Genomic DNA, 24,208 nt, shown 5'->3' with positions numbered 1-24,208 from the left:
TATATATATATATATATATATATGAAATATAAAACATTTTATATATATATATATATGAAATATAAAATATAAAATATTTATATATATATATATATATATATATATATATATATAAAAAATATAAAATATATATATATATATATATATATATATATATATATATATTTTTTTTTTTTTTTTTTTTTTTTTTTTTTCTATTTTACAAGATGAAATTCTTTCATTTACAGCCGTCACTTGATTGAGCTCATATACCCTGTTTTCTGGTTATTAAATGTGTTCAGTATGTGCTGTAGGCTGTCTGTACTGAGCGGCTTTTCATTTGCAGCAGTAGTCTTGTGATGCCATCGGTCAGATGACGAACCCGAAAGGACAAAACTCCGTTAGCTTAGCATGGGGAGGTCTAAACGCTGCACTTTGGGCTTTTTGAGCGTTTTTCTCTTTGCTTCTATAATCGCTTCTCTCTTACACACACACACACACACACACACACAAAAACACAGACTTGCCTTTCAGACTCTTGGTTTTGTAATAAAGAACACTGTTCCTGAAGGACACTTTGTTGTCTGTATTTGTATTTGCATCCAGTAGTAAAATCCTTCAGAGGTCATGAGCTGCATTCATGTCAGAGTATTTTTAGTGTAACATTCAAAAAGTCTGGTAAAGAAATTAATCAAGTGACTCTGGATGAAGTTGCAGCGTGGTTCTTGGAAAGTGGAAATGGTTGGCTTTTAGTTCGTATTAGCGTTTAGTAATTTCCGAAACACTAGCAAAAACTAAATAAGTGAAGACAAGAATACAGAGACTCGGAGGAGCTAAACAGACTTGAGAAGGTCATTTTAATGTGCTAAATCTTTTATTAACATTAATTTAATGAAGATAATAATTAAGCGTGTATACATTTGGCCTTACATATAAAATATGTCTTGACATGCTTGGATAGGTGAATGATAAATAATTGAGCACAAATAAATAATGTACAATAAATAGATACAGTTAAAATAAACTTTTTTTTTTTTTTTCATTCTGGTCAATAGAATTAACAAGAATTATTTAAATATATGGGTCATTTTGTAATTTGTCGTACATTAAATTCCTACTGATGATAATTCAAATATAAACGGTTTTCGTAATAAATGCCCTAATGCAATATAATATATTCTGTATACAGTGTTGTAAATGTATACTTACCACATAAAGCTTAATTTTGCATTTCTGCATAATTTTTGCAGTGTTCACTTTTTGAATCTTAAGTTCAAAATAATTAATAAAAAATGTTAAAAGGCAATCTATATTAAATATTTATAAAAAAAACTATTCTATAATCCAAATACCTAAGAAAAATAAACATTTTCAACACATTGTAGTAAATTATATATGAAAATTATAGAATGCATCACATATTATATATAGATTCTCCTTCACAAGTCACGTTGGATGTTATGTATTGAAATAGAAGCCCATTCGCTGCGAGATGCTCAGCGCCGCTGATCCTCTTCTTTCTGATTCAAAACAGACAAAAAGCTGTTTGTATTTTCAGAATTAAACATTAACTTTTAACATAGCTGAAGATATTCAAACACCATTATCAGTTGATTTATCAGTTGGTTACATATTGAATGCCAATTTTGAATGATATATTAATTAGAAAATATATACGGGTCACAAAAATGTAATATCGTATTTCTTCAAATTAAAACCACACGTAAAGTTATGCCAGTATCAAGTACAACACAATCGCCGCTAGATGACTCCAGTGACCCAAAACCTTTTCAAAGGTCAAAGAGACTCCGAAGAGCACAAACACAGTTAATGAAATATAAATCAGAGTGTTAACTAGCCAATGAGAATAAAGTGCACTCGTCATCTTGTAACTAAATATCGCCCCGCTAAAGCTCCTTTACTTACTCAGAGGCCTAGTTAACTATAACAGGTCGGTCTGGTCATTATTAAAATATGGTTTGGATTTGCCCGAAAAATAAATGCTGTGCTTCAAATATCGCTCTTCTCTCTGGAATAACACTTCTGTTATTATTTTAAATTATTATTATTTTTTTTAAATGTGTACTTTACCTTACTTAAACTTGAACACTGTGTCTAACTGTTTGCAACGAAATGGGGGTACGTGATTAATGACAAAATTTTCATTTTGTAGTTAAGTAAACCTTTATAATATTGTCAAAATGTTAATACATGCTGTGTGTGTGTGTGTGTGTGTGTGTGTGTACGTATGCACACTGTATATATACCTCCATTTGTTGCTGAATCCATGTGAGAGCTTCACTTATGCTGGTGTAAATCCCTGGTTTATTTGCTTCTCCACAGCTCTCAGCCCAGCTGGCTGCCCCCACCAATGTCCAAGCGGACCCCTGACAGGCCAGTGGCCCTCCGCTGTCCCCCTACAGGCAGAAGACTAGGGGTTCGACTAAGGTGCAGATACATTTAAGCAGCTATTGTAATTTATTGTGACGATACTCGGATGCAGTACCTGACATGTTCCAGCACCACCCGCCGAGAATCCTGTACAGATGTTCCAGGAGGTCAGGCCCTGTCTGCGGCAGTCTCTGCTGGACTGTAACGGGACCTGAGCGGTGTGTAGGGACCCACTGGCCTCTCCTGCACAACACACACACGTGCACTGACTAAAAAAATACATTTAGTTGAAGGCGATATAGTAAAAAATGTCTTCAAAAGCTGTGAAACTGCAAGCATTTACGCAATAAATAACAGCCGTTCGACCTTTTCTCTATAAAGTGCTCTTAAAAGTGTGCTAACACTCACCGCCATCCACTGTGGCTCCCCAGCCTGAGATCAAACACATCTGTCCATCCTTAAAGCTTTCGCCATAACTGGGCAAACAGATGGGTACCACTTTGTCTGGGAAGGGAGAAAAAGATAATGTACTTTATTATAGTATGTAGTAAAGCCAAGATGATATTCCCATTTAGAAGTCTTTTTATACAAATATTTCAGCCAGTGACGAGAAGCAAATTCTTACCATTGAAAGATAGAGGTAGTTTAAGCTTTAATAGAGCTATGTTGTAGCTGAATCCTCCTGGCCTGTAGTTGGCATGGTAGATGATTTTCTCCACAGAGAGAGCTCCAGTTCCACCCAATGGCTGGTCTATTATCCCAGCATGCACAGCCCACAGCACTGGCTGAGCAAAGCTTTGAACAAAAAGAATCACAAAATGAAGTACTGGACCACCGTAAACTAATTTAGACGACCCCAGAGCTGGTATAAACTCAGCTGAATCAATATCAGATAAATATAAACTAGTCTAGACCAGCACAGAACCAATATAAACCGGTTTAGAACTGGTAGCAGATCAGGATAAATGAGTCTGGACCACTAAAGAACCAGCATGAGCCTAAACCAGTATAAAATAAGTTTAAACCAATCTGGACCAGCACAAGACCAGCATGAACCTGACTGAGCAGATACAACATCAGTATAAACCAGCCCTGATCACTATTAGTCCTAGCGCAGGACCAGTCTGGACCAGCACAGAACCAATATAAACCAGCATACTAGCAACTAGCTACTAGCATAAAACAATCTGGACAAGTGTCAGAACATTATAAACCAGTCTAAACCAGCACAAAACCAATATAAACCAGTTTGAAGTTGCATCTAGCTAGCTTAATACAATCTGGACCAGCACTGAACTACCATAATCATCATCTGACTAGCATAGCAGAGTCTGAAACAGTACCAGGCCATCAAAAACCAGTCTGGACCAACACAGAACAAGTATAAACCAGTCTGAAGTAGCATCCAAATAGCATAAAACAGAGTGGACTGGCACAGAGCCAACATAGACTAGTATGGACTAGCATCTGACTAGCATTGCATAGTCTAGATCAAAACCAGGCCATTATAAACCAGTCTGGACTAGCATGTAGCTAGCATAAAACAATCTGGACCAGAACTAGACCTTTATGAACTAATCTGGACTAGTATCTGACTAGCATAAAACAGTCTGGACCAGTACTAGTCCATTACAAGTCAGTCTAGACTAGCATCTAGTTAGCATTAAACAGTCTGGACCAGAACCAGACCTTTATAAACCAGTCTGGACTAGCATCTAACTATCTTAAAACAGTCCAGACCAGCACCAGGCCATTATAAACCAGTCTGGACCAGCACCAAACCATTAACCAATCTTGACTATCACAGGCCCATTATAATGACATGATACTCACCCGTACACACAGTGTGCAGCAGTGACAACCCAGCGCTCACTGATGACCGATCCTCCACACAGATGCTGGTTCTGGTAATGCAGGCTGACCTGCCACGGGACCAGCCCAGGCTCTGACACGTTCCCTCCCACGATACGAGTGTGGACCGCTGGCCTGGAGCCACACTCTACACCAAAACACACAAACTGCTTCTGAGTGGAGCACTCACTGACACCATGAAAAATCACCAAATTTTAGTGTTGCATCGTAGGAAAACGTTAAGAGAAAATGGTAACCTGGTGAAATGGGTAGAACAGAGAACAAACAAATACAAACTGTAATCATTTTTGTGCCCCTGGACCAAAACCGGTCTTAATTCGCTGGGGAATATTTGGAGCAATAGCAAAAAAATACATTGTCAAAATTATTGACTTTTTTTTTTATATCAAAAATCACATTAGGTAAAGATAATTTTACATGAAGATATTTAGTAAATTTCCTCCTGTAAGTATATCAAAACCTAATTTCTATTTTAAAGTAGTAAGCATTGCTAAGAACTTCATTTGCACAGTTTTAATGGCAATTTTTTCAGTTTTTTTATTTTTATTTTTTCTCCCCCCTCAGATTCCAGATTTTCATATAGTTGTATCTCAGCCAAATATTGTCCAGTCATAACAAACAAAAATCAATGGAATTCATCCTTATTTGAATCTAAAAATGTACCCTTCACATATTTATGTCACAGGGTCACATATTTATTTGTTTTACTGTCTAATTGTTTAAATAAATGCAGCCTTTGAGAAGAGAGAGAAAAAAAAATAATGAAGAAAAAAAAACTAAACATCATCAACCACTCACCTATACACTTGACAGAAGTCACTGCAGCAGAAGTGCATTGGGTTTTTCTGGAATAATAGATAATACACTTTTAGTTTTCAATATCTTTCTCTCTATCTGAACTACGCAAACAGTTAACTGTGTTCTGGTTTCATTTCTATGCTCCCTTTTAATTTTGTATTTAAAAAACAATCTTAATTTAATTTGAGTGTGGAGTCAAGCTTTCTTTAAGCTTTGGGACTCAGAGACGATCCTGACTGCTTTGTCAGGAATTAAAGACACCTTCTGAACATCAATATATCTACAGAAGCACCTCAGATTGTTCGGAGTCAGTATTGAACAATCTGCCATGCAATGCATCAGTCACTGGACTGATCTTATTTGACAGTCTTTGGCCTTTAATAACACTTCCTCAGGCTTAAGTCAATTTGATTTAGATCTGAGAAAAAGAGTGGTTGTAATGCTCATTTTTAAGCTAAGACACAACTGCTTAGTTGATTACTTTTTTTCAAAATATATTAATGTTTATTAAAGCATGTTCTGAATTAAGACATGAAAAACTGACTCAGTTCAGTAAGGGAGTCAGTTGTGGCCTTAGTCATGACTCTGACCCTTGCTGGATGGTTCTGATTCAAATCACTTCATCAAAACAAAAGTGTGCAAGATGTGGTTTGTTTGTTCATTGGAACAGGTTTGGAGAAATTTAGATTACTTGCTAATCAATTAATCCATAAAAAACCCACAGTAACCCACAAATAATGACTTGTGTCTATTAACTAATGGCTGGTCAAGCAAAGCCTGTTTGTAAGAAACGAATGCATTTTAAGGCCTTTTACCTTTATTTGTGAACAAATCCTGCAAGAATTTAGTTTAATTGTGAACTGTTCCTTTAAGTGATATGAATCAGAAACATTTAATCAGTAAATTAAGGTCACAAATGACTATTTTACTGAATTGTGAGCCTTTTTTTAATTTTATGTCTAGTTAAAAATGACCATTTGTGTGTACTATTCTCATATTCTCATTCACTTATTATTTTGCTACTTTTGTGGCCATTTAGTTCAGCCTGAAGCCTTGAAAACTACATTTTGGCAGAATCGTTTCGGTTGCTTTTGCAGCCAGGAGTATAAAAGCAGGTTTACCTGAGGTATGAAGAGTTTTGTAGTTTGAAGTTGTCTTGAAGTCCAGTCTGGTTGATATTAAGTGCCACTAGATTATTCTGAAAGACGGCTTCGATGGAGGAGATGGGCACGTTAGTAGAGCTCACGTAGCTACAATCAGACAGAAGACAACAAAAGTCGAATGATACGATCAGAAAAGGTTAAAACCGAGTGTGAATTGGCTGTAAAATTGGTTCTGCTATTTTGGAACCAATCACCAATCAGCCTGAAGGACTGTATTCAAACATTAAGAACAGACCTCCAAAATGATCTGAAGAATGCAGATGTTAAATGTAACAGCTTGACCTAGTTGAGGTGAAACGGCGTTTGCGGTGATGATTTTTTCTTTCTTTCATTTAATGGCAGACTGATTTTAATTGGATTAACTATGCAGGTAATGAGGCCACCGGGAACAGAGGCACGGTATAATTCGCAGACACCCGCGCAGTGCAAGAAAACGCACTAACACAAGCACACACGTGAGGAGAGTGTCACCATATATCTGCGTTTAAAAAGGGGGAAATCCCTGCTTTGCACATGGAAATGAATTTCCCTTAAATAGCATTCAGTGGAGATGATGATGACGGCTGCGTTGTTAGTCGGTGGAGACAAAGAGACCAAAGAACTGAAGTTACTGAGATTATAGTGAGCAGAACCCTGTCAAAAAATACACTAAATAAAGACTTATCTTGCTTAGTATTTTTGCCTAAGAATCTTCATTTAAGATGCATTTACTACATAAGCAAAATGATTCAAGATATTTATTTTTGTTTCCAGGGGTGAAAAACTATATGAAGTGCATTTTTTTTTTTAAATGAGTTAAATTATCTGTCAGGGCAGTAAAATAATATTGTTTTAAGAGTAATTTACCCCACCGGTGGATAATTTTACTGGTTTTATGCAAAAATGTAATTAATTTAGTTTTATTTGTCATATAGCTTATTTAGTAAATCCATCTTAATTTAAAGATATGTTTGATATTTTTACTCTTAAAAACTAATAATAGTGAAAAAACAGTTATTTTCCAAGCTCTGATATATTTTATTCGGTAGACATTTTGACTACAATATTTTATTTAATATATTATAAGGTACTTTTCCTTCATCTTTATACAGTATTTGACAAACAGCTGGAAAGGTCATTAATTCATTTGTCAAAAAGAGCTGAGGAGGAAGAGGTGGAGAACATTCAGCTCTTGCAACCAGAATTTAAAAATGTACAATTTACTATTTTTCAAACTGAATTGTATAGTTCATTTTAATCTATCAGCGCTGTTTGAATTTGCTGACGAGTAAAGTTTGAAAGCAAGCAGCTTTATCAGTAGATCAGATGTACCAGAAGAAAAAAAGACAAAAATTGCAAACAAAATCAGAAATAGAATGTTTTATTAATTTAGATATTAGATATATTAGACAATTTAATGGTGTCCAATAAGGGGCTGTTCACTGTCAGTGTTGCTGTACATGTATTCAATTCTCTTTTTTTCTCTTTTGGATCTCTGGGGTGCATTTATTTATTTATTTAAATTTTTTTGCATTTTTCTTATGACCAGATGCACCAGTTGTGTAATTCTACGTACCTGTTGTATCCCAGTTGCCTGCAGGCTGCAGACCCCAGGTGAGAGCCCCAGCCTTCGGAGCAGACCGTCCTCCATGAGCCTCTACTGAAGACCTGCAGCACAGAGCTCCTGCCACTCACACGCACTGAGAGAGACGCACAGAGAGCCGAGGGTCAGGTCCGAGCACTGGGAAAGATCGCCTCAAAACTGGTGCCAAAGTTGATCATGTATATTTTTTTAATTTGGAATCGTTTAGAGTATGAATCAACGTAAACATGCGCTGAACCAATAAATAGAGTTGATTCGGATTATATGTCGATTTTAACGACAACCCACCACAGTTGAGCTCGTCTTCTCCACCTCCACAGTCCTCGACTCCGTCACACACAGCGTGTCTGCTGATACACCGAACCGACGACAGACAGCGGAACTTCCCTGAGCAACTCTTCAGACCCACTGGAGAAAAAGAGATCCAGTGCGTGATGGTGACACTCACACACACACTCACACACACACACTCACTCACTCCTCTCTAAAAGAAGTCAAAACAGCCATCTGTTAGCAGTGAGCTGTCGTCACAGAGCAGGGTGGAGCTCATTAAACATTTACAGTTCCCACTGCTCAGGATGAGTTTCATTAGTAACGATGATTCTCACTTACCTTCACACACACACACACACATATATTTTATTGTCATGGTGGGGAGTTTCTATACCTGACCTTCACACATTTTTTTTTTCATTTTCATTTAGATATTATATAACTCGTCAGGTTTAGACGAATGTACCCAAGCACAGGTTCACGTATTTGTATATTAGGAATCATTATTTATTTTTTTAATATTATGATATACTAGTAACTTAAAAATAAGTGTTTTTAAAAATTATTTTTATATATTTTAAATTTAACTTCAGTCTTTAATGTCAACGATCATTATAATATAATGATTTGCTGCTTTGGAAATTATTTAGAATTGTTTAATCGATAAAATGCAATACATTTTTTTTCCGGATTCTTTGATAAATAAAAAGTTCAAAAGAACAGAATTTACTTGAAATATAAATCTACTGGAACATTATAAATGTGTTATCATAAATGTTTATCACTTTAGACACACCTTAGCTGAATAAAATTATTATTAAATTATTAAATTATTATTATAATTTATAATAATTTAATTTAATATATAATAATTAAAAAATATTAGTACATTATTATTAATTTTTCTTTTTTTTTAATGAAGTGAGTGGAGTAATCATGCAAAAAAAAATTATCATATGAATAAACTATTTATATGAATCTGTCATCATTTTATTCAATAGAAGATGTCTCTGGACATCCCTAAAGGCAGGGTTGATCAGATTTAAATAACCAATTTTGCTCCGAAATAACAATAAAAACACAGACTCACCTCCCAAACCTATTCCTAGAATCAGAATCAAGACGATTAGCAATCCCAAGATGATGAGCAGAGCCAGCAATCTGCGAGAGACATACGGCCAACACAAAGACTTCAGGTCTGACAGTCTTTCTCCTGAGAGACAGAGAGAGAGAGAGAGGCAGAGAGAGACGGCTGAATGAAATCAGTCTGCTAAAGGCCAGAGCTGCCAGCGGAGAAAGACTGATTAGATCACTGTTAGCACCTCGAGTGTCTGTCCTCTAACCCCTGTGTAACTGGCCGTGTAAGGCATAGGCCGAAGCCATTTTAGATTGCACTTACACGATGTGACAAAGCGAGAAGGCCGCTTACCGTTCAAGAAGGGCTGGACCTTGATGACGGGCACCCCTGGGCTGGGCGGGATCTGAATGTTATGGGTTTTATACACGGGCAGTGGAGCGGAGGCCGCGGCGGGCAGCTCGACGGGGACGTGGGGGTCCTGCGCGTCCGGGTCGTAGAAGTGACTGGAGTGGCTGTTTTGACTGCTGAAGGAGCTCACGTTGAAGGTGGTGGGCGTCTCGACGACAGGAAGGTCCTCTTCTGTGATTGAGACCAACTCCAGAGCGCCAGATTCAGTGCCGTCCTCCACCGCATCCTGAAAACACAGACAAATAAGAGACGCTTTTAAATGATTGTACCCGGGAATGCACAACCTGGCAAAGTCATGATTGTGAAAGAAGTCCTCCGTGTTCACCAACGGTGCATTTATTTCAAAAATAAATAAAAATAAATATATATGTATATTTTATTTCTTATTCAGTGTATTACCGTTTTATGAAAATGGCTCTGGTTATCCTTTGATTTATGCAAAATTGATTATTTGAAATCTTTTATCTGAATAAAAGTAGCCTATTTTTTTCTTAATAGTAGTGCATTTTTAATAAAAAATATTAAGCAGCACAACTTTTTTCAATAGAAAACAGCTGCTTTCCAAACACTTAAAAAAATCTAAAATATTGCAAACTTTTAACGAGTAGTGCATATTTATGCGGAAAAAATAATGATGTTTTGGTAATGCTTGAAAAATTAATAAATAAATAAATAAATTAAATAAAAACAATTAAAAAGAAAAGGTTTTGTTAAAAGACTTAAATTTTCAAAAGAAAAATCGCTGCTAAAAGTATAAACTATTATTGTTTAGCATAAAAAAAATTAAGTAATATATAAGTAATAAATGTCCAGCAAATCAAAACCGGTTTGTAGTGCAAGTCACACGCAGGAGGCCATTTTGCTGTGACAAGAAACCCAGATAGACAGAAACACCTTTAGACCATTAGATACTTAACTAACAAATAAATAAATCAATACGTTGAACTTTGATATTTTACATGAAAGGGCATGCTTTGTTAAAAAATGAAAAAGATAGATGTCAGCACTAAAAAGCGAAACAAAAAACAGTAGCGTAAAAATATGTTCGAAAGCTTAGTGAGCAAGTCTAGCGTATGTATTGTTTAATGACGAAAAAGCATGATGGAGAGCGTGAGGATACGTGTGGGCTGCTGTGAAAGACGCACCTTGTCAACTTTGATATAATCTAAGCGTCTGAGACACAAGGACGCCCTCAAACGCTGTGACATGAAATACCGGCGGTCATGCTCCCTTACCCTCTCCTGTCGGCTTCCTCCCTGTGAAACGGGCCGCTCCGTCTCTCCTGCTGTCTGGGAAGAAGCCATGACTCTGCTCTCCTTCTCTCATCTTCACTCCATCTTGGGTGACAGTGACACCGGTCCACTTAGGAGGTGAAAAAGCGATACAGGCGATCCAAGGCCCTCGGTCGGATTAATCCTTGTCAGAGGGAATGAAGAATGAACTATTTCGCAGCGAGTCCGAATCCAAGTAACTGCCTGTGAAATTAGCTTTTGAGAAATTGAGAAACGAAGGGGATAATTTGAAGGTGACTAAGTAGAGCGCTTCAGATCTGTCCTTCTGAGTGACTTCATATCTTATTCTTGTTCCTCTCTCTCTCTCTCTCTCTCTCTCTCTCTGCCACACCTGCTCTTGAGCTCAAAGTGACACCTGAGCAGGTGTGCAGCAGTGTTTTGTCGTATCACTACAGCTGTGGATCAGGTAATGCTGGACAGTCTCAGCTTCTGAGGTCCGGTTACACCGAAAGGTCAGGCGGGAGCGCCAGGCACGAAAAGGTCATCAGTCTTCAGGCTGTTCCCAAACTGAACCTCCGTGGCCCATAATTACATCCAAAAAGGACTTGGTGCTTTCTAGAGCTATTTTTGAGAACAGTTTGTATTGTGAACATACATTTTTAGTTTCTGAAAAAATTTGTTTTAATGTTTTTATAGGGTGCGTGAAAATACGGGTGTTTAGAGACTAATAAAGAAAAAGGATGATTAAAAACACAAGAAATTATATTCGTTATAGATACTGGAGTTGAAAACAAAAAAACAAAAATATGATTTTATTTATTTATTTATTTAAATTTTATATTTTTATTGATTTATTTAGCTGGTGTGTGTGCTTTTTCTTCACAAGAATTTCTAAATGCATGTTCTAATCTATAAAATAATACATTAAAACACAATTCAAAAGTATATGTTCAGATATCAAAGTATTTTTTAATATACATTTTAAAAGCAATACTTTTGGACATTTTCTATTTAGATGCAAAAACAAAAATAAAAGGAGTAAATAAAAGTTAAAAAAAAAAATTATTATGTGTTTTTCATGTAACAATCATGATCTATTACTGATTAGCGTAATAAAAATAAGTAGTAGAGCCCTATTGGTAATGAATATCCACCAAATCAAAACCACTATTTAGTGTAAAGGAAGCCATTTATTGTTACAAGATATCTATAACCCCTTTATATTAAATACATACATGCATACAAAAATATTTAGGAGCTTAATGATTTAAATTGCATGCTCATGCGTATTCAACGTGTAATGAAGTAAATGTCTTCAACGAATCAATGGATTTTGTTCAGGTTGTTCATTAAGTGGGTGACACAATTAAAGCATTGTGTCAAAGAGAGTGTCATTACGTCAGTCTAAAACTGAGAAGCCCCGTTAGTTTTCCATCGTGCTCCGAGAGCTGTATCCGGTGTCCGGGTGCGTTTTTTTTTTTCTTCACGCCGCGACGTCGACGTTATATCTGATGTGGGTTACACGAGATCTTGCGCGTGACGGCGAGACGGAGGCGCGCGCCGGCGCGTCCTCGCCAGCAGATGTCGCTGGAGCGCGTGGCGCCGCGCGAGTCGTGACGCGTCGTCGCGCGGGCTTCTCGGCGGCCGCTCGTGAGTCAGCGGTCTCCTCGGTCGTTACGGGCGAAGCGGGCTCTGTTGCAGCGATGATTCACGTGTTCGCGCGATAAAGGATCCGATTTTTTTTTTTTGGCGCGCGGTGTATAATCCGGTCCTCCCTCTCTCGCGCGCGCAGTCACGACTGCCGGATAATCTGAGACGCGTTTGACTCAGCCTGACAGAAACAACACCGTGACCAACGAAATCCGCAGAGACGGTGTATATATACAGTGGCTTTATAGTTTCACAACTTTGCTAACGTTCAGCCACGAACAACGCGTTGACCGGTGGTCTGTTAACGGTGTCGTATTAATAAAATACAGGCCATTTAATTAATCTCTTATTAAAATAGTCGACATGACATGTATAGTAGGATATGCCATAATCAAAAAGTATAAACGTAAACCTGACAAATTCGTTTTTTGTGTGTGACAGACATTCATTCAGCCTTGAAATGTTTCTGGTTGCATATTAAAATATTGTTTTAAAAATATGGAATATATATATATATATATATATATATATATATATATATATATATATATATATATATATATATATATATATATATATATATAAATATTGGAATACATATCATGTGGGAGTGTGTTTCTATACTTGTGCAAAATGTGCACTAAGTGTGTCTTAGGGACAATTGCTCAAAAGAAAAAGGAAGGTAGTGTTTTCGCTTGAGAATATAAGAAACTGGCGGTTTCTACCTTTTTTTAATCTTCGCTTTAGGGGTGAGATTAGAGCTAGTGCCTCAGACTTTGCTTTATTTTATATGCTCTCCTGTAGACAGCTCTTAGGATGATTCGCATTAGATCATTCTTTGTAGCGCCTGGTGTAGAGAAATGTTCTCTCGGCATCACTGAGGCCAGACTAGCTGCTCTGACCTCGTGTGTTTAGATTCACAGTCAGGTAGGCAGCATGCCCAAAATAAAAGAGATGAACTAAAGCCTGAAGCTGCCAGCCCACCTGTCCAAAAATAGTCGAGTCCTGACCCGAGGCTTTGCATGAGAGTCAGAATATTTTAGCTTCGGTGGACAGTAAAGTACGTAGGCCATTAAGGATGATGGGTTGCATACCATATATATTAAACAGAATATGTGTTAACCCTGTAAAGCCCGATATGCGAAATAAAGGTCTAATTGATTTGAAACTGAACTGTTTATCGATGATAATATTGAACTCATATCCAAGGAGGAAAACACCAAAATATGCCATTTATAGCAGATGTTATTTAATATGGCCAAATTAAATTGTGTTAGCTTGCAATATAAATGGAAATCTTTACTGTCACTCTGTATGGCTCAATAATATAAGACGACCTGTTCACGTGCTTAGTATTAGAAATCTCTGTCGTTTTTATTGTCAGGGAGAAGATGTAATACAGTACATAACTAGGAAATACGAATGAAAGTCACACAAAAATCTAATATCACGCTTTTTTTTTCTTCAAATACAGAAATAATCAAGTAAACCCAAGAGATCATCTTGAAATAGTAGTAACGATGTAGACGTTATACAACACGACCTTCTACGATTATACAGCCTACTAAAAGGCTTTTAAAAAAAGTATAAATCAAATAGAGGCGGATAGACATTATAAGTTGCTCACAGCGGTGACGTCAAACATCACCCATTCATGGCCTGACGTCACCGCAGACAGCGCTAATGATTGGCTGATTCCTGAGCGCGTCTCTGCGCAGAAGGACCCCACTTCCGCAACACCACAGACTTCGGTGTACTGCGCTAATCCGTCGCTGTGTAACGTGCCATTTCTTAAGCAGCGCACAGACGGCGTCGTTTTTCAAAATAAGCGAACGACAACAAACGCACACATTTATCTTCAGTATAAACCCAGCATCTCCTAATACCCACGATTCCCTACGCAAGCTGGGTTCACCTTGGTTTGTGTGACGGATTCACATTGATTTCCTCAGCCCATTCTTCTCTATCTGAATGCATGATAAATATAGCCCACGGCTCTACTAATAGCGGGCACGAGCGCTGCTCTGCGAGCGTCGTCGTGATGTCAGTGGATTTTAGGTGCCCCCTCAGGATGCCTGAGTAGTTGCGCTCGCCGCCAATGAGCGTCTCCAGTGTGAATGTCCTTCATTTCTCTGTCTGGCTAGTGAACTTGCCATCACGGACCCTAATCTGGATTTAAACAGGAAGGAAAAGCACCTCCCCGGTTCGCCGCTGCCCCTCGATCGCCTGACATTCTGGAGCGTCTAAAACAACTTTAACTGAGCGCGACATGGAGTGCCGAGTGCTGTCGATTCAGAGTCATGTCGTGAGAGGATACGTGGGAAATAAATCTGCATCCTTCCCGTTACAGGTGAGCGTCGTTCATCCGAGGCTCGCGACGGCTGGAGCGGCACGATACACTCGTGATTATTGTTATGTTGTGGTGCATGACAGCGTGCTGGCGCTGGAGAAAGGAAAGGTCACATGCTCAATATTGCCTCGCATGCCGTTCTTGTGCAATTTAAAAAAATATATATATATATATATATATATGTGTGTGTAGTAAACTGATCTGGACTAATGCATTTCCAGAACTTGGCCTGTTGATGCTGATTGCAGTGACATACGAGGCGGAATTTAAAATACGTTGCTATTAATAGGAACTTGTTTAATTGATTGTCGTCAAAACTTAAAGCTCTGGTTAAGGGGTTCGTGCTGTCAAAACACCGGCACGGTACATTGCAGCACGTCGGCTTTCGCTGGTGCCTGGAGTGAGCGACACAGCCGTTAATAATCAGCAGAAATGATTGGGATATCATTGAATCTCGGTTTCTGAAAGATCATTTGGCATGAGGGATCGCGCCGCGTCCAAGCCATTAAATCGGGCTCATTAGGTTTTGAATGTCTCCAGCTGTCATCGTGCCATCAGAAAGCGGCTGTCTTCTTGCGACTCGAGCCCTTCTTCTGCACGCTCGCGCTGCTGGCGTACGTTTCCCGGGCTGACGTCACAGCCGGGACGCTCAATTCCAGCGAAATCGTGACATTTTTCTCTCCGAGGCTCTCCCAGCCGTGTCTAAAACCCACGCTCGCGCATCCTGCGTTTTAATGTCTCGTCTTCAAACTTTGAGTCAGCATGTTTCAGCCACAGAGAGTGCCAGATTAACCCCGATATTTTGGAGATGTCTTTATATTGGGTTCTATAAAATCCAAATCTGTGCATGTAAATCATGTAAACACTAAGTGAGTTAAAGTTATATATATATATACACATATATATATATATATATATATATATATATATATATATATATATATATATATATATATATATATATATATATATATATATATATATATATATATATATATATATGTATATATATATATATGTATATATATATATATATATATATATATATATGTATATATATATATATATATATATATATATATATATATATATATATATATATATATATATATATATATATATATATATATATATATATATATATATATATATATACACATACATACACATACACATACACACACATATATACATACATACATACATGTATATGTGTGTGTGTATCTATGTATGTAATGCATCATCTTTTGCTTTTGAGCTCTGAAACTTGAAACCAACTATACTTGTCGTTAGTTTGTTCATTTGAAAGCTATTCATTTTAAAAACATATTTTTAGACACTTAAACGTTATTAATTATATATGCATTGTATTGTATTTATGCTATGGGCTGAACCTTGCAGATGAGCTGTTAGTCACTCATAATAACCAGATGAATCATACCCGAGTATAACTGACCCTGAATACTGAAAGTGCTGCTGCAAATCGTATATGAAATTATCCTTAATTTTCGCCTTGACATAATCAAACCCCGGTTGGCCAATGTTATGAAAGTGTTAAATTTCAAAATGCAATGACTCATTTTGGATATGCAGCATTTTTTGAGCTCTCTAACTTAAAGACGTCAAATATGCATGTGTTATCATTTATAAAGTGTAGGTATATTATATTACCGTATGTGTTCTTATTCTGACTATCACTGACTATGACTTTAATGTAACTGTGTTAATCTCTGAATGAACTTCTTTTCGTGTGTGTGTGTGTTTTTCAGGTCTTGGGCTTTGAGGTCGACTCGATCAACTCTGTTCAGTTCTCCAACCACACTGGTACGCTGACACACACACATTCTGCTGATTTTCGGATAAAAGCTTGTCATTGTCATTTAAATGCGTTTTAGATAAAAGTAGCTGTGCGATATACGTTGGATAAAGTGCTTCAATGTCTGCTTCTGTTGTCCTCATTTGTAAAATCTGCTAAAATAATAAATGTAAAGGTAAGTCTTTAAAATATTGTGGAATATCAGACAAAATCTTTTTTAGAAATTGTGTTAAATTGAAGAATAGGAGTTCACTTTTTGATTATTAGGTTTTTTGTTAGATTATGACAGTATGTGCCATAATGGCAATAAAATCTATGCAAAAACAGTCAAAAAGACAAAAAAATACTGCAGATTTTATGATAATGTGTTCTTGAAGTTAAATTTGTTCATTTAATCTGACAGGCCGCCTCAAACAACAGCTGTCTGAAACCGATCAGTTTGTGAAGACGTGATTAAAAGTACACCTCGAATAATAATACTTACCAGATAAACAAATTGCGAACATTAGAAACAGCTGAACCTTTCAGCCGGGTTTGAGGCATTTGGCATTGGAGGCATTTTTTTTTCTGATGGTTTTTGATTCAAGATGGCACGTTTTGATCAGGTATCACAAGATGACCCTTGTGCTGAGCACCCACATGCATTTTCACATTCATCCAGTATATTTCATTTGCAAATGCACTGTTGACCTCTTTCTTCAACTATGCCGACCTGTCAAGAGGACAGAAACGGTGCTTCACTGAAGTGCTTAATGCATGTTGCATTCACATGTTGTGCTAGTTTATTTCGAGCTGTGTGCGAGCGGAAAAGTGCAGTTGGTGATCTGTCCAAACAGACCAAACACCCATCCTTGTACCTCAAGAGAGTAGGAGTATTGTGATGTTTTCATCTTTGAGTAGTGCACTTTAGATCCGATCCTTTAAAACATATCTATTATGTTCTGATTGAGATCTTTTTGCTTGAGCAGAATACTGCTGATTTTGTTTTTTTTTAGTGCCCCTTATGTTCTCCCACATGATGCAGAATTTTTTTTAAATAGTGGGGGAAAAATCGTGAAAAACATGACTATTAGTTTCTGGTTCGTGAATTGCCCTTTTAAGTTGAATTTAATAAATGAATCGGTTCGCTGAATTCACAAAATTGGTCTGAAATATGTGTACTTTAATCTGACTCATCCGGTCCCTAAGTTGGGTTGCAAAAAGGTGGAACATTTTGTTAAATTTCCAGACTCTTTCCAGAATATTTAAAAAAAACTTTCTACAGCTTTTCACTTTAACTCTCAGAATTAACCTAACCGAAGTTTGGAAATTTACCAGATATTTTTCACCACCGCTTTTAAATGCAACTCGCAAATGTCTAAGAAACTGTATTTAATGACTTAAATTTTCTTAAATCGTGTCACACAATGCTATTGTCATTGCTAAATCCAGTCATTTCAATAGGAATCCAGACAATGGGGAATTTTGCAACAAGTACGCATGGTCACATGAATTTGCCACAATGACCATCAGAAAGCTGCTTGACATGAAAACCACTTCTGTGTGAGCTGTGCAACAAAATCTTAATGTGACCATACCTTGACTTCAGAAGACTTGGAATATAGTGCATGATTCACACAGACTGCTTGTTTTATATTATGAATGAAAATGGCATCCTTTCTCTTTTTTTTTTTTTTTTTGATCTGTCCCTTTAAAGAAGTCTGTGCGAGAGATAAAAAATGATATAGTACTAGAAATGTTCCCTCTAGCGACCCAGAACTGCTATACGCAGGTGTCACATGTTTATTGGTCACTGCTAAACTTCCCACGCACAGTTTCTGGACCAGCTTCTTAACGCATCCCATTTCAAAGCACGTAAGTAGAATAACCCTAACTGGCCTCGGATCAGTGGTCTAAACAACATGTGGCACAACCTGCTGTAGGCTGTTGCCCTGTCGCTGGCCTGCCTCTCTGCTTGGATGCTTTGTTCTCCTCAGGCCTGTGATGTTGTCTTTAGCCGCTTGAGTTTGCATTTAAACCTATAGATGGAGGGACACAGACTCATGCTGCACTGTGGAGAGGTTCTCATCCGGATTTGGTTGTAGTCATGTGGTTTAGGCCAACGGTGACATTAGGCCTGAATTTGTTTAAGAATGAGTCTTTAGTAGTCTCTGTGGTTTCGGCACAGGGCTAATTGAAATCATGGGTATAGATGGGCAATTTAAAGGGGGCTAATCATTTGAAAAAATGAGGCTGAATGAAGCAGTGCTGTGTTTGTTGTCATGTCCTTGATAACTTATTTCTTAGGTACTTCTAGATACTTCTGATTCAGGCTTGTAAGATGAAGAAAAATATGGTACGATTGTAATTCAGTATTTGAGTAGTCTTAGGCAGTATTATGATAATATTTTATAAATCAAAACTGTTTAATTTATCTTTTATTAATGGTACTTTTTGGTAGGAATGCAGTATATTGGCACAGCATTGGTTATTTGATGTTAGTAGTTTGATCAGTAATGGCTGGATATTTCCTTGCTCTATTATGGACCCTTTTTCTCATTTATACTTTTTTCTGTGTCACATTTTAAATTAAATATTTGTCTTTTTTCTGCTGCTCGTTATAACGCTGTGATTGTCAGAATTCACTTGCAGTATACAAATTATTTCCTTTTTAGTGGCGTATTCATTCATTTATTTTGCATTTAAAAAAAAATTAAGGTTTATAGATTAGTTAGATCAGCGATTTATTGGTTATTGGCCATAAAATACAGTTCAAAGATTTTTGCTGTGTTTATTTTGCAACAATGTAAACTTTTTTGAATGGTAGTAATTATTGGTGTATCACTGTTGATATGCATCCTTTTTGTTTTTTTGCAAGTTAGTTTACTCGTTAATTTATAGAGGTGACAAGCGCTAGTTAATGTGCAAACGTTTAAGATTGAGTTTCTGAAACATCAGACGGAGCACTTATTTTTCTTAGAATAAATTTATAATTTAATCATCATCATCATCATCTAAAAGTACTTTCTCACTGTTAATGTGACCACAAGGAGATCTCTAGGACTTCATAGTTGACCTTGGGAAGAAATGTACAGATTGTGACGTTCAGACCTTTATCTCATCTGTTCACAACATCAGTGGGCACTGCAAAGCCTTATGGGTAGAAACAGCATGTACCTGATCACACGGCAGCTTCTGCATGGTGCGTGTGGGTGAAGTGACTGTGATTAGAGGTTTGAGGCTGCAGAGAAATGATGACGACAGACACCCGTCTTATCACAGATTCCCCTTTGCAGTCGTCTTCTCCCCAAAACACACACACACACACACACACACCATGGCTACAATGATGCGTCTTTTTCATGCAGCCCCTCAGGCTTTCCTTAGTCCTGTTTCTTAGCAACAAGAAACATGCCATGTGACTAGCTCGGTGACTCACCTGAATTATGACATCACAGCTCCGCAGCAACAGCACTGAAACGGTGGCACTTTTGTTCGTGTGAGAGCAGGTGCAGGAAGTGCCATGTGACCAAACGGGGTCTTCGTGCTCGTAGCGTCTTGAACGTCAGCGGACGCTCTGAATCTGACTTCTGCGTATTTGATGTGTGATCTGTCTTTATTCAGGGTACTCTCACTGGAAGGGACAGGTCTTGACTGCAGATGAGCTTCATGTCCTGTATGAAGGGATCAAACTCAACAACGTCAACCACTACGACTATGTACTTACAGGTCAGTTCTTTGACTGCCCTTCATGCCAGTGCATGTTTGCACATTACGGTGTATATTATTTGCATGCATTTTGAACTAAGGGATGAAAAAAATGTAAAAAAGGTAATTTCGTGATAGCATAGAGCAATTTACATGGGCCTGCGTGGGACCCTAGAGGCCCCCGGATGACCCGATGCTGTATCTATAGATCATAATATCATAGAGAGAAAACTTTTTTTGTCTGTGTAGATGTCAGCAGCTACAGGCAATTTGGGCTCTGTGCATTTCTAGAAAACAAACTAGAGTGTTTAAACGCTTCACATTTCAGTTTTATTTAATTGCTAGTACTTTGTATACACTAAACATACACATTTTTTTGCATAATATTTGTACAATATTTTTCTATGAAGAAATAAGAATTATATTTAACATTTTTGTACAGTATTTTACAGTACGTTTTGCATAATTTGACAAAAGTGCAATATTAACCTTTAATAATTAAAATTTATTTTTCACTTTTACACAATTACAATAATTCGTAATAATAATAAAGTTTTATTCACTTTTTATTCAATTTGTCACACATTTATTCAAGCATTATTATCAGGTACAATGAATGATCTGTTTTAGTCTAAAGTTTATTTATTTGTTTGTTTTATGTGAAATATTTATATGCAATATTATTCAAAAGATGGCTAAGGCTAAATTCATATGGTTAAAAAAAAACTGTTAAAACTGTAATATTGTGAAATATTATTACAATTTTAAATAACTCTTGTTTTATTTAAAATAAATTGAAAATGTAATGTATTCCTGTGACGCAAAGCTGAATTTTCAGCACCATTATATGCACATTTGCTGCTCAAGAAACATTTTTAATTTTCAGTGTTTAAACAGTGCTGCTTAATGTTTTTGTGAAAACGTGTTTGATGATAGATTTTCATAGCTTAGATTTAAGGACTGGAACAAGAGTAAAATAATCAAATCTGTATATAAATATCTAAAATAAATAACGATGTTAAAAATGTTCAATTTAGATTCATAAAAAATGAACGCGGTGTATTGAAAAGAGCCAGTCATTGAAGAAGCTCCCACAGGAGCCAAATAGCATTGGCAAGTGCCCCTTTTCTTCAGAAAAAGCAATTGTTTGTCGTGTGCATCCAGTAGATTTGAGTTGTGTTGTCTAGATTCAGAGAGGAAGTGAACATATTTCTCTCCATCTTTAACAAAGCTGCTAATCGGCACCAGGGGAGCGCAGAGGACACATGGTCATAGAGCGGCAGGTCTCACATGAGCACCGCAGACTGAGATGTTGTGCTCTATTGAGTGTGTTAGCGAGCGAGAAGTCTCTGGTGCATGGGCTCTCCTTTACCATCACCTTGAGAGGAGGAGCGAGAGAGGAAAGCACACAACGGGTAAAGAGGAGGAGGAGAACACGGGAATGTCAAGTATCTCTACATGGAGTCCAGCAGAGATATAATTTACATTGTGTCTGGACACCCTTCCACACGAATTCTAAACAGTAAAAATGTGCTTAGCTAAACATTTTATTCAGGAAGAAAGCATTCAATTGATCAAAAGTGACAGTTTACGATGTTACAAAAGAATAAATATTTTGTGAGTAGTAAATCCACATATTGGAGTGATTTCTGAAGAATCGTGTGACTGAATTCACAGGAATAAAAACGCATTATAATGTACCCCTATTACGGGTTCATATTTAGTTTTTGGGGAGTTCCCAACAGCAGGCTGACATTCATACAAGGTCAAAAACACTTTCATTGTCTTATAATTAAAGCTGCAGGATGATTACGATCATCACAGTTTACTTTGAATGATGTTTGCGCCATTGCTTGAAGCAACCACAAGTCAAGCTCAAAAAACACTGAAAAACGAATCGCTTTTATAATCTTAAGCCTAAAATGGCAACTATGCATCAGACTGGTCTCCTCATTAAATAAAAAAATAAAATATGCATAGTATTAAAATACTATACTAAAACCAAAATTAAAACAATGCAAAAAATAATAAGTAATTCGATTAATTATCCCCTTTCAAGACTCTCAGATGATTAATTTAAGGATTAATTTTTAATTTTTACTTTTATTATGTATGTAATGGCTGATAAAGCAGCGTTTGTGTCAGTGCTGCTTTGTTTACAGCGTTACCGGGGAAACCGCTATATTTACCGCTACTAAAGCAGCACCTAGCGTCAGAGAACGAATTAGCATTTTTATTCAGAACGAAGTGGGCGGGCAATATGCTAATATTTTACGTTGACGTCAACATTTAACTTGGTTTAAAAAAAAAAACACCACCCAACTCGTTTCAATGATTCAGAGTTTACTTTTTTTCTTTTGAGAGACAATAACTTTATACACGACGCTCTTTCAGATTATTTTTATTCCACTTAGAGCTGTGTTACGAACCGCATGAAAGGTCATTTCAAAAAAATCCACAATAGGGACACTTTAAAATGGAAACCGTATTTCTAACGTGAAGTTTTCTTTGACCTGCTGTGGCCCTGGAAGAAATTTGGATATTTACTTCCTTTGATGCAGTGCATGCTTTGTGTTTGAGTCTATCTGTCTAATACACACGTAACGAGCTGTATTTTGTGGTGCTCGGATTCTTGTCAGACTGAAATAAGTGTATTTCTGCGGGTATTTATGGCCAGTTCAGACACTTTCCACCTGCAAGCTCACTGTGTTGAGAGGTGGCCTTTATTGTTAAAAAAAATCTCATCCAATTTAAGTTTAAAGGTGTAAAGATCGACCTGCCACTCTTTGTGCTGAGTGGTCAGTCTATTTCAGTACATAGTTGATGAGAAGAAAGTATTAATCTCTTCTTTTCTGCAGGTTACACTAGAGATACATCGTTTCTGGAGATGGTGGTTGACATTGTTCAAGAGCTGAAGAGGGCCAATCCCAACCTTGTATATGGTGAGTGTTTTTCTGTTTCTTTCATGCAATCGTAACATAAAAGCTGTGCAGAATTTCTACATTATACATTTTGAAAGTTTTTAAAGTGTTGTTTATACAGTATCTTTAAAAAGGTGAAAGTCGGTAAGATTTATTTTGTATTTGTTTTTGTAATGAAATTGATACTTTTATTCGGCCAGGATGTGTTATGTTGACTAAAAGTGACAGGAAAAGACATTCATGACGTTACAAACATTTATAATGTTATTTAACTTATTTAATGTAACTGTACAGTTGATCAGAGAATCGAAACGTATCACTGTTTTCAACATCGATAAAGGGAATGTTTCTCGAGCATCAAATCAGTATATTAGAGTGATTTGTGAAGGATCATGTGACCCTGAAGGCTGGAGTAATGACGCTGAAAATTCAGCTTTGCATCACTTTGAATGTATCCAAATAGATATGTTTTTCTTGATATTTTTTTTTTTGGATAAAATAAATGCAGCCTTGGTAAGCAAAAGAGGCTTCTTTTAAAAAAACATTAAAAACTTTGACTTTGCGACCCCAAACCTTTGAACTCTAGTATATGTTAATCTTATTTGTTAATGTATAACTTGTTTTACTCTGTTTTTCTTAGTTTGTGACCCTGTCTTAGGTGACCATGGTTCAATGGTAAGTTTACTTGTGTTCTTGTTCTTTTTATATTTTTATATATATATATATATATATATATATATATATATATATGTGTGTGTGTATATATATATATATATATATATATATATATATATATATATATATATATATATATATATATATATATATGTATATATATATATATATATATATATATATATATATATATATATATATGTGTGTATATATATATATATATATATATATATATGTGTGTATATATATATGTGTGTGTATATATATATATGTATGTGTGTATATATATATATGTGTATATATGTGTATATATATGTGTATATATATGTATAT

At 36.5% G+C, this 24,208-nt stretch overlaps 2 protein-coding genes across 2 annotated transcripts in view; one reads left to right on the top strand and one right to left on the bottom strand.

The window, feature by feature from the left end:
- Positions 1–164: 164 nt before the first annotated feature.
- Positions 165–10,870, bottom strand: LOC122348949 (transmembrane protease serine 3). Its single transcript, XM_043244851.1, has 13 exons — positions 10,780–10,870; positions 9,488–9,796; positions 9,149–9,271; positions 8,074–8,193; positions 7,759–7,882; positions 6,162–6,290; positions 5,041–5,087; positions 4,204–4,369; positions 2,996–3,165; positions 2,779–2,874; positions 2,486–2,613; positions 2,247–2,396; positions 165–1,499 (listed from the first exon to the last, which is right to left on the bottom strand). Exons 1-13 carry the CDS (start codon positions 10,868–10,870, stop codon positions 1,476–1,478), a joined length of 1,677 nt encoding a protein of 558 aa, XP_043100786.1. The 3' UTR covers positions 165–1,475.
- Positions 10,871–14,149: 3,279 nt separating this feature from the next.
- pdxkb (pyridoxal (pyridoxine, vitamin B6) kinase b) overlaps positions 14,150–24,208 on the top strand; it is an 18,063-nt gene continuing 8,004 nt past the window's right edge. The window contains exons 1-5 of the mRNA XM_043246171.1: positions 14,150–14,776; positions 16,546–16,600; positions 20,196–20,300; positions 23,138–23,221; positions 23,841–23,875. Coding sequence (XP_043102106.1) covers positions 14,696–14,776; positions 16,546–16,600; positions 20,196–20,300; positions 23,138–23,221; positions 23,841–23,875 — 360 coding nt within the window. The 5' untranslated portion in view covers positions 14,150–14,695. The remainder of the gene's footprint in view (positions 14,777–16,545; positions 16,601–20,195; positions 20,301–23,137; positions 23,222–23,840; positions 23,876–24,208) is intronic.

The sequence above is a fragment of the Puntigrus tetrazona genome, chromosome 1 (assembly GCF_018831695.1).
Source record: "Puntigrus tetrazona isolate hp1 chromosome 1, ASM1883169v1, whole genome shotgun sequence".
Classification (NCBI taxonomy): domain Eukaryota; kingdom Metazoa; phylum Chordata; class Actinopteri; order Cypriniformes; family Cyprinidae; genus Puntigrus; species Puntigrus tetrazona.
This window is presented reverse-complemented; position numbering and strand designations above follow the sequence as displayed.

What these genes read in the sequence shown, in the direction of transcription:
- LOC122348949 (XM_043244851.1), bottom strand. Translation starts at nt 10,870, where the DNA reads ATGAGAGAAGGAGAGCAGAGTCATGGCTTCTTCCCAGACAGCAGGAGA. An exon ending in GAGGAAGCCGACAGGAGAGG is followed by an intron (nt 9,797 to 10,779) that starts GTAAGGGAGCAT and finishes ATCATTTAAAAG; the next exon opens with CGTCTCTTATTTGTCTGTGT. An exon ending in GTGGTGCTGGAACATGTCAG is followed by an intron (nt 2,397 to 2,485) that starts GTACTGCATCCG and finishes TTCTGCCTGTAG; the next exon opens with GGGGACAGCGGAGGGCCACT.